Here is a 9,830-nt window from a genome sequence, read left to right on the forward strand (position 1 = left end):
TATGTGACAAGAACAAGGTGCAATTTTTCCTTTTGTAGTTTTAAGTGGGCTCAGAGCCCCAGAGCCTCTGGCAACTGAAATGGGCTTCCTAAAGCGTGGGACTTCCCTGGGTCCTTGCAATGAGGTCTCCTCTGCTGGATGTTCACGAACATTCAGGGTTGTCTCTGGGCAAAGAGGTGAATCCAGACTGGAACACAGGAGTCCAGTGGTGTGTGTTGGGGGAAGGTGTGCAGGGAACAGCAAGCGGAATGCTGGAAGGCTCCAGAGAGGTGCCCCAGTCAAGCTAAAAGAGGGGCAAGCTCAGGGTTTGCTGGCCGGGCACCTCTCTGCAACCCCTCTGGGAAGCTGCTGAAGTCGGCATCTCCATCCAACAGTAGAAGCAGCTGTGATGTTGTGTCCCTTCAGAGCACTGGGGTAAGAAAGCTCATCCAGAGGGGCCAGCTGTGAGCTCTGTGCTGCTTCCTGCCAGGCCTGGCATGTGGTTGGTGTGCAGTCATTGTTAATGGGTGGGATGGGAGAAGGTTGGAAGTTGCAGCTCAGGCAGAATCTGGAGTGGCCAGTAATCTATCTCCTTCATCATGCAGCTGAGGAACGTTGACATGCAGAGGATAGGTGGTCCCCAGGTACAGAGATGGGTAAAGGCTCTGCAGGTGAGCACCAAGGCCTCCAAAGCCCTTTTCTCTCTTGTTATTGTTTCTACAACAATTGTTATATGCAAGTGCCAGAGGCTTCACTTTTGTTCCAACAGAATATTCCCCCAATATTTCTAGCCCCCAATACCTAAGAATGTCAATTTTTTTTTTTAAATTGGGTTGTTGCAGATATATTTAGTTAAGATGAAGTCATTAGGATGGTCTCTAACCCAACATTAGCAGGTATCCTTATAAAGAGGCAATCTGGACACAGAGACACCCAGAGAGAAGGCCAAATAAGTGGGGGCAGGGGAGGGTGCTACTTCTACCAGCCAAGGAACACCAAGAGTTGGCAGCACACCCCAATGCCTGGGTGCAATGCCGTCTCCCTAGAGCCGGCAGAAGGGACAACCCAGCCCACGTTTGATCTCAGACTTCTGGCCTCCTGAACCACAGAAAACTCCTGACTTTTAAGCCTCTGTGTGTTGTACCGTGTTATGGCAGGAAGCTAATGCACACTCCCTCGTGTGATGCATTTCTTGCCATGATTAGGCCCTCTGCTCAGATGGGAAAAAGGACTGGAACGCGACAGGCAGCCGCCCAGGGTTCTGCTGGAGCTTCCGGAGTTGAGGGAAAGAGGCTGGAAGGAGAAGCTGGACCTGGGGCCTTGTCCCTGGGGCGTGGCCAGGTCCTTGCCGCGGGTCGGGCCCTTGCCCCTGGAGCGTGATCGGGGAGGGGCCTTGCTGAGGGGCGGGGCGAACTCGGGGCTCGAGCGCTCGGCGCTCCCAGAGGCTTGCTCGGTACTCGGCCGGCAGCCCTGCGCACGCCGCCCATCCCGCTCGCTGAAACCCGGCACCGCCGTCATGTCGACCGCCATGAACTTCGGGGCCAAGAGCTTCCAGCCGCGGCCACCGGACAAGGGAAGCTTCCCTCTGGATCACTTTGGTGAGGGTGGGAGTCGGCGGGCGGCATCACCCCGGCTCGCGAGTGTACGGGCGGGTCCCAGGGGCGGAGCCTAGGGGAGGGGAGGGTCCGAGGGAGAGGAGGGTCCTAGGAGCGGGGTGGGTCCGAGGGGAGGACCCTGGGAGGATCCTATCTGAGACCGGTGTCCTAGGGGGAGGGTCTGAGGAGGGGGCGGGTACTAGAAGGGGAGGGTCTTGGGGCGGGTCCTGAGGGAGGGGCGGGTCCTAGGGGCAGGTCGAGGGGAGAGGCTGGGCCAGAGGGTGGTCCGGAGTCCTGGTCAGCTAGTGCTGGTCAGCTCAGGGCTGGTGTTCCGGGCTTCAGTGTCTGGGATCCTGCGTATGATTCCCATAGCCAGCAGTGCTCCAGGCCCGTCCCAGGCTGTTGGACTGAACCTGCCCTGATCCTCTTTGGGGACTGACTGGGAAACAGGCTGAGGGACCCCGTGAACTGAAGGTCCCCGTGGGGGCCTGGACTCTCCTGGTGAGAGCTTACTGGGACTATGGCTCTAATGTGACAGGGATAGTACACCGACTCCGCGAAACAGGATTCAGTTCTTTTATATATATATATATATATATATATATATATATATATATATATATATATATCTCTTTTTAGCTTTTTAATTTTTTTTTTTTTTTTTTGGTGTAAATGGACACAACACAATGCCTTTATTTTTATGTGGTGCTGAGGATCGAACCCAGTGCCTCACACTTGCAAGGCACGTGCTCTGCCACTGAGCTACAGCACCAGCCCCCTACAGCCCCAGCCCCCAGACAGTATTCAATTTTGATCTTCCTCTTGCTTTTACTCAAAAGTGTGGTGCCAGAACATGAACAACTGTTATTAGTGGTAAAAGTGCCAGTTATTTTTATTTTTATTTTTTTGGTGGGGGGTTACTGGGGCTTGAACTCAGAGGGCACCCAACCACTGAGCTACATCCCCAGCCCTATTTTGTATTTTATTTAGAGACAAGGTCTCACTGAGTTGCTTAGTGCTCACTTTTGCTGAGTTGGCACTGAAGTTGTGATCCTCTTGTCTTAGCCTCCAGAGCTACTGGAACTATAGGCCTGTGCCACCAAGCCCGGCCTAGATTCTTGTTTCTTTCTTTCTTTAAAAAAAAAAAAAAAAAAAATATATATATATATATATATATATATATATATATATATATATATATTGTTGATAGACCTTTATTTTATTTATTTGTATGTAGTGCTAAGAATCGAACCCAGTGCCTCCCACAAGCCAGGCAAGTGCGCTACCACTGTGCCACAGCCTCAGTCTTAGATTATTGTTTCTTCCCAAATATTTTGTTGTGAATTTTTCCAAAACACAGTGAAGTTAAAAAACTCTTACCATAAACTCCCCTGTCCCACTATCTTGATTCTGCCCTTAACATTTTACTGCACTTGGTTTTGTCTTTTGAGTGTCATTTTCCATGTTTCTGAAATCAAGGTTTGTTTTTGTTTTCCCTGTGCTGGGGATGTAGCCCAGGGCCTCACGCCCGCTGGTCCCTATGAGGGAAACAAGTTTTGAAAAGGACAGTGATGCCACTCTAAGGCTGCTGTGTTGGCAACTCATGTTTTCACTGTGAAAAGAAGACATTTTCCTTATCCTTCTAGGTGAATGTAAAAGCTTTAAAGAGAAATTCATGAAGTGTCTCCGTGACAATCATTTTGAAAATGCTTTGTGCAGAAATGAATCAAAAGAATATTTAGAGTGCAGAATGGAAAGGCAAGTACAAGCTCACTATTATGACTTCTACTCCCACTTCTCCAGCCAAAGCTGTTTTCCCCCCCTAAAAAGCCATTATTCAGCCCGGGGGTTCAACTTGTGTATTTCAGAACTGTGGGGCGTTTGCTGGTGTAATTGAAGCTTATCAGATGAGATTGTACTAGAAGCTGTTTGGCAATCCTGGGAACCGTTTCTTGAGTGCCAGCGTTACCCGTGATTGCATTCCTCAGAGCATTTTCTTTCCAAACTTGGGTGCTACTGACCTGTCATTAAGGTTTCCAAGTCGTACATCATAAAATGCTGAGTCAAAAGATTTGAAGATTGTACGGGTACACAGTTTATTTCTTTCACATTCTCAGACTATAAAAATATGCACTGTGTCATTTTGTTCCACTTAAAGCTGTTTGGAATGTGACAGGAAGACAATAGACTATTGAAAAAATGATGAAAGATGGATGATTCTTCTATCTTAACCAGAATTCACCAGCGTTCACTTTTAAACAAAAACAAAACATTTCTAACTATGACCTGTGAAGTTTTACTTAAAATAAGAGCTATTTTAATCCTTAATGTGTCAAAACATGTAACATATAATTATATGATCGTGGTGGGAGTTTTCATTTTTGCTTTTTTGAGGCCACAGTCAGCTCCCTAAGGAATTCAATGTTCAGACAGGTGATACCGCCAGTTATGGGTGACGAGTTCTGCTCCCTCACATGTTGAAGTTTGAACATTAGAGAAGTACGCTGAGACAAGCATAGAAAACAGGGTTTATTCACAAAGGGGTAACATAGACTTCTCTCAGGACAGAGAAGGGGGCCGCAGCTGGTATCCTGGTATCCCCAGAAGCGAGGTTGTTCTGCCTTTTTAAGGTCTTAGGCTCCCTTAGTTCTCCTGCTCTTTCCCTTATCTCTCTCCTTCCTGTGTGTGTGACTAGGCCCTGGAATGCTGGGTGGGATGGCCCAAAGGTAGGAAACAGGTGGACTGAAGGGGGAAGGGCAGGATGGAGCAGTCCTGGACACATTAATTAATAACCTTATAGTTCTCTGTAGGGAGGGGCAATTCCTGGGACAGGTTACCTTGGTTAGAGCAGGGGCAGGTTCTTGATAAGGGTGGAGAAAGGGCTGTCAAGAATTAACATTTCAATCCCTCAGGGGACAGTCTCCTTCTTCCCAGATTCACTTAAAATTGTCCTCCGTGATATGATCTGACTTGATTTACCTGTCTATACTGACTGCTGTCTAATTCTGGCTTCACAGTTTGACGTCAGTGGTCCACTTAAGCCCTTTTTTCAGTTTGAGCAACAAACTTTGAACACTTCCTCAAGGTTCAGATGTGTGCCTTCAGTGTGGACCTTTGGGACTGTAAGGGTGATGGGCTTTGGCAGTGTGGACCTCCTGTGAGGCCCTTGTCCTGACTTCATAGGTGTTTCTTGGGCTCACAGGGACTTGAATGTCCAAGGGCCATACTAAATCCAGTTCCTGCCACCTCTAAATTGCACATGGGTTGGAAACCACATCTTTGAATATCTTAAGCTGATAGATCTTTAAGAGGCTGGAACTGGGGCTGGGGATGTGGCTCAAGCGGTGGCGCGCTCGCCTGGCATGCGTGCGGCCCGGGTTCGATCCTCAGCACCACATACAAACAAAGATGTTGTATCCGCCAATAACTAAAAAATAAATATTAAAATTCTCTCACAAAAAAAAAAAAGAAAAAAGAGGCTGGAACTGAGAATTTCTTCTTGGTGCTGACAAGCTTTCGAGAAGAATGATCTCTGCCTGTGCCTGGGGTGTAAGCAGGTCTAGATATGCTGGAGAAAGTTAGCAAATAAGATGAGCATTCCATGGGCTGTCCACGGAGCTAGGCCCAGGCCACAGCTGCTCCTACCTGGAGTTTCTTCAGAGGATATGTGGATGAGGGAGCCGGAAAGGTGTCTGGCCTCCCTGATGAAGGCTACCAGGCAGGCCTGGGAAGAGGGAGTCTCACTTTCCCTGTGTGTCCTGGGCTGAGCTGCAGGCAGCTGCCCACATCTGCACCTGTGCTGCACTCAGTGCTGCTTGGATGCAGCCAGTGAGGATAGCAGGAGAAAGGACATGGTGCCACAACTTTCAGTGGCTTCACTGACTGGCCAGGTGACATTGAGACAAGTGTGCAGCTGTGTATGTTTTGTTTTGCTGAGTTATTTCGACTGGAGAATTGTGGCTGCTTGGTTGTTCATGAAAATCATCAAACATAAAAGACAGTCAAGGTTGGCCTACCCAGACTCAGGTCAGGATCTCACACACCTGCTGCTGGCCCATGTAAAACATGAGCATTCGTGTGTGCACGCACACACACACCCACACTTTTAACCATTTATTTTCTTCCTTTTTTCTGTGGTAAAATCCCAAACCCTCTTTTACCTCTACTTACTTTCACATGCATCTTTTCAGAAAATGGTCCTCAGTAGAGTTTTTAAAGTTCTCATGCTTGGACTGTTTCAGCATGAGGGAAAAGTAGGTACCTGTCTTGGAGGACCATATTTTCTCATAGAAAAAAATGTCAAAATTGGGGTTACATTGGCGAAGACTAATACATAATAATCTAAGATCTCAAACTTCTATAGTAATTTAAAAGCTCAGGTCCTGTCTTAGGGACATCAGGGTCATATACGTGAACTGATGGAGCATCTTTACTCTTACCATCCACCCTGTGGTGGGACCATGGAGCCTCCGGCCTGGAAAGTGAAGGAGCACTTGGTATGACTCAGGGACTGTCAGTGTTGCTGCCATTATTACCCTCAAGAACAAGAAGTATGGGGCTGGGGTTGTGGCTCAGTGGTGGAGTGCTTGCCTTGCACATGTGAGGCACTGGTTTCAATCCTCAGCATCACATAAAATTAAATAAATAAAGTTATGTGTCCATCTACAACTAAAACAGCTTTAAAAAGAACAAGAAATCTATAAATATTCCACTGCAATGAATCATGAAGTCAAATACCTGTGAAATGATGGCACTGGTATAAATAGGACTAATTTTGCTTTTTATGAAGATTCCAGAGTGATTCTTGGTGGGTATCTGAGTGACTCAGTCCTTAAACAATGACTAGGAAATGGGAAAAATTTGTGGCTGGTTCACTTAGGCTAAAGAGAGCTCTGAAACCATTCTTCTAGCCATAGGACTTGCTGAAAGCCGTGGGGCTGGCTTCCATGAGGACTGGGGGCATCTCTTGAACTGTGGCCCGTCTGGCTCGTGGTCTTTCCTCCTTGCTCCTTCTTCCTCCTTGAACATCAGTGGCAGCAGCAGGGCAAGCACCGCTACACTTGCTTCGGGTGGTCCCTGAAACAGACACCATGGGCAGGCGGCCGGAACCACCTGTGGTCCCAAGTTGTGTAGGTTGAAGTCTGGCGTGAGTCTCTGGCTCTGGAGTCAAGGTGCCAGCAGGACTGGTTCCTGCTGGAGGCTCCTGCCCTGTCCAGCTACTAGAATCACTTGTATTCCTGGGCTTGGAGCCCCTTCCTCCATCCTCAGCCAGCTGTGGTGCATCTCTGATCCTTTTGCCATTTCCTTTCTGGGCAAAGCCAGGAATGGTTCTCCAGGTGATTCGATGCATCCACCTACATAACACAAGATACTCTCATCTCAAAACCTGATGATTAGCAGCCGGATTCCCCTTCTCCAGGTGAGGTAGCATTCTCCAGGCTTCAGTAATTGACATGTGCACATCTTTGGGGGTCATTATTCTATTGGCCAAGCAAAGTCTAATAGGTGGGTGTGAAGAGCTGTTGGCCAGATGTATTGTTTACCAAGATGTAGTGAAAATTTGTTATTGTTTGCCTAACATGGAGTCTAGAAATAGCTTGTGAATTCCATGTTATAGAATTGTACTAAATGGGAACATGCAGTTCTGAGGACATCTTGAATGAAAGGGGTGGGCCCAGGTTTTGTTGGCCTGGTGCCACTACTAGTTCGTGGGGCGAGGCTCTGATGGAAACAGACACCTGGCTTTACTTCTTGCTGTCCTGCTCAATGGGCAAGTTTTAACACTTTAATACTTTTAGGGGCAAAAACACCTTTGATTTTTCAAATATGAAAAGCACAGGTGCGGCACCAGGAGAGACTTACACAGTCCTTGAGGTGTTTTCTCCCCCTGTGCTCTGAGCCCCTCCCTACTCCCTGCTCTCTGAGCCCTCCCTCCGCTCCATTCTGAGCCCTTCTCCTCTGCCCTCTGAGAGCCTCCTCAAGGCAGGGGGAGGTGGGAGGCCCAGCAAGGGCTGCACAGTGCTCAGTGTTGGGCGTTGACTTTAGTTTGGGTTTCTACCAGCACAGGAGGAGGCTGACACCCAGTGGTTATAGGGAGGGTGCTGGCTGCCTGGGGACTGACAGATGGGTCTAGTAGATTGGTCTCTTGCTGGTGGGGCCAGTTCCTGACTGTGTAGGCCTGAGAGGAGCAAAATAGAGCCCACACTTCACATATTAAATATTTTAAAGCTAATAAATTATTAAGTAGTGTGTTCTGTCCTCCTGCCTCATCAGATATGCCTTCATGGTGACCTGGAGGCCAGGTGTGAAGAGGTCCTACACCTGCACATGTCTGTCCCAGAGTGCTGTGGCTCTGGAGCTGGGCTCCTCAGCCCTGGTTCATCCCCTCCCTTGGGGGCTTCACACACCTTTGTGGACACCTGTTGATGGCAAAGCTCTGTCCATACCCTCAACAGCTTCCTCCTTTGAATTGTGAGGTGGTCCATGCTTCCCCCAGGAAGGCAGGCCACAGAGGCCCTCAGAGTGTCTGAAAGGAGACATGGAGGCTTTGGGTGGGCACCACCCTCTAGGGAGGGCACAGGCAGAGGGGCCTATTAGACAATACTGCTCTGTCCCTAAGACATAGAATGAGGTCCCAGGAGCCCCCGGGAATGGCTGTTGTGACAGAGCAGTGTGTGGCGGGCCTGGGTGGACCTTGCTCTTGCACCTGACAACTTCCTGTTTTTTCTTTTAGGCAGTTGATGGCACAGGAACCACTGGAGAAACTGGGATTTGGTGACTTGATAGATGGAAAATCAGAGGCAAAAAAAAAATCTTAATGAGAAGATGACCAGTGGGCTGCGTCCAAGAGGCGCTCTGAGGTGAGCACAGGCCCTTCTGCTCGCGGCCCTCACCTGTCTGCGTGGTCCTCAGCAGCAGACCTGCAGGATGCTTTGCAGCGCATCACCTACAGCCAGGCGGAGGTGCCTCGCTTGTGGGGATGACTTGTGGAGGACTCACCTGTCTCCTGGAGCACCCCAAATCATGTTCAAAAATTTCTGTTTCTTTTAAAGCCTCATTTACCTTTTATAAGATGCTTTTATCTTTAAATCTTGTGCATCACAGGGTCCCAGGAAGCTCCTGGTAGAGACGACCTGCGGAATGCCACCCTCATGCTGCAGTGCTCTGGGTAGCGCTCCTTACTGATGCACCAAGTGTGCAGATTCCAGTCCCTGACACACACATTCTGTCGGGAAATGACTTTCTTGGCAAGGCGTCGTCCTGTTTTGTGCTCCTGCACAGGCATGCCAGTGCATCTCCTTTTTTTCCCCCAATAAAACTAGAATACAAAATAGGAAGTGAGAAATAATTTGGCTTTTTGACATATTTGGCTTCTTGATTTTTTTGTTTATGCCTTGCACCAAGTATCTTCATAACCAAAGTTTTGTTTTCTAGTTAGTATTAGGGTATATTACAAACTAGACATTTAATTTCAGTAATTTATTGTACTGCTGAAAGATAAAATATCAATCCATTTGTAGTGAGACTATAAATAATAAAAACATTTCATTTGTAGTTAGACTGGGTTGTTTTCTATTTCTTTATCCTATTATTACACCCCACTTCTTTCACTGCCGATGCTTGCTCAGCATCCCTGGGTGCATCCCAGTAGTGGTGCCCTGGTGTGAAGTGAGTTCTTTAAGCAGTGCTTACAATGGTGGCTCTCGGCCCAGATGTCTGTCTTTTTCTTTTTTTAGTACTGAGGATTGAACTCGTTGGTGCTTAACCACTGAGCCACATCCCCAGCCCTTTTTATATTTTATTTAGGCCTTGCTGAGTTGCTGAAGCTGGCTTTGAACTCATGATTGTCCTGCCTCAGCCTCCTGAGTCCTGGGATTACAGGAGTGCGCCACTACGCCCCACGCTTGGGTCTTTTTCAGAATTGCCTGTGGGTTGCTTAACATCACAGGTATTCTGCTGTATGCCAGGGTTCAAGGCCACCAACAAATGCTCATGTGCATCTGGGCCTGTTTGCGCTCAGACTTGCCCCTCTTCACAGCACTGTTGGGAAGGGTTGGCCCTGCAGACTGCCTTCCTTGGCTCCTGGGAAGTGTGTGGAGGACAGTGAGAGGAGGTTTGGGGGGAGGAGAACCCAGGGCATGTCCCTCTGGTGGCAAACCTTCCCCAGGCCCACCAGGAAGGGCAGACAAACCTGCCAGTTGTAATCCCTGAGAATGGGCCCCTCTGCACCATGGGCTTGTGAGGGGTGGAGGCCTC

At 48.5% G+C, this 9,830-nt stretch overlaps 1 protein-coding gene across 2 annotated transcripts; it reads left to right on the plus strand.

Annotated features, from left to right (window-relative positions):
- The first annotated feature begins 1,429 nt into the window (after positions 1-1,429).
- On the plus strand, positions 1,430-9,132 carry Cox19 (cytochrome c oxidase assembly factor COX19). Of its 2 annotated transcripts, XM_076840027.1 has the most exons (4): positions 1,430-1,577; positions 3,221-3,336; positions 8,312-8,434; positions 8,679-9,132. In XM_076840027.1, the coding sequence occupies exons 1-3, from the start codon at positions 1,496-1,498 to the stop codon at positions 8,390-8,392; spliced, it is 279 nt and encodes a 92-aa protein (XP_076696142.1). In that variant the 5' UTR covers positions 1,430-1,495; the 3' UTR covers positions 8,393-8,434; positions 8,679-9,132. The 2 variants fall into 2 exon arrangements, with proteins under 2 accessions (XP_076696142.1, XP_076696141.1); XM_076840026.1 differs by having other exon boundaries at positions 8,312-9,132.
- Positions 9,133-9,830: the final 698 nt, after the last annotated feature.

The sequence above is a fragment of the Callospermophilus lateralis genome, chromosome 19 (assembly GCF_048772815.1).
Source record: "Callospermophilus lateralis isolate mCalLat2 chromosome 19, mCalLat2.hap1, whole genome shotgun sequence".
NCBI lineage: Eukaryota > Metazoa > Chordata > Mammalia > Rodentia > Sciuridae > Callospermophilus > Callospermophilus lateralis.

Coding starts and splice junctions, on each gene's coding strand:
- Cox19 (XM_076840026.1), top strand. CDS start 1,496: ATGTCGACCGCCATGAACTTCGGGGCCAAGAGCTTCCAGCCGCGGCCA. Junction 1,578..3,220: donor CTTCCCTCTGGATCACTTTG/GTGAGGGTGGGA, acceptor TTATCCTTCTAG/GTGAATGTAAAAGCTTTAAA. Junction 3,337..8,311: donor AGTGCAGAATGGAAAGGCAA/GTACAAGCTCAC, acceptor TCTTTTAGGCAG/TTGATGGCACAGGAACCACT.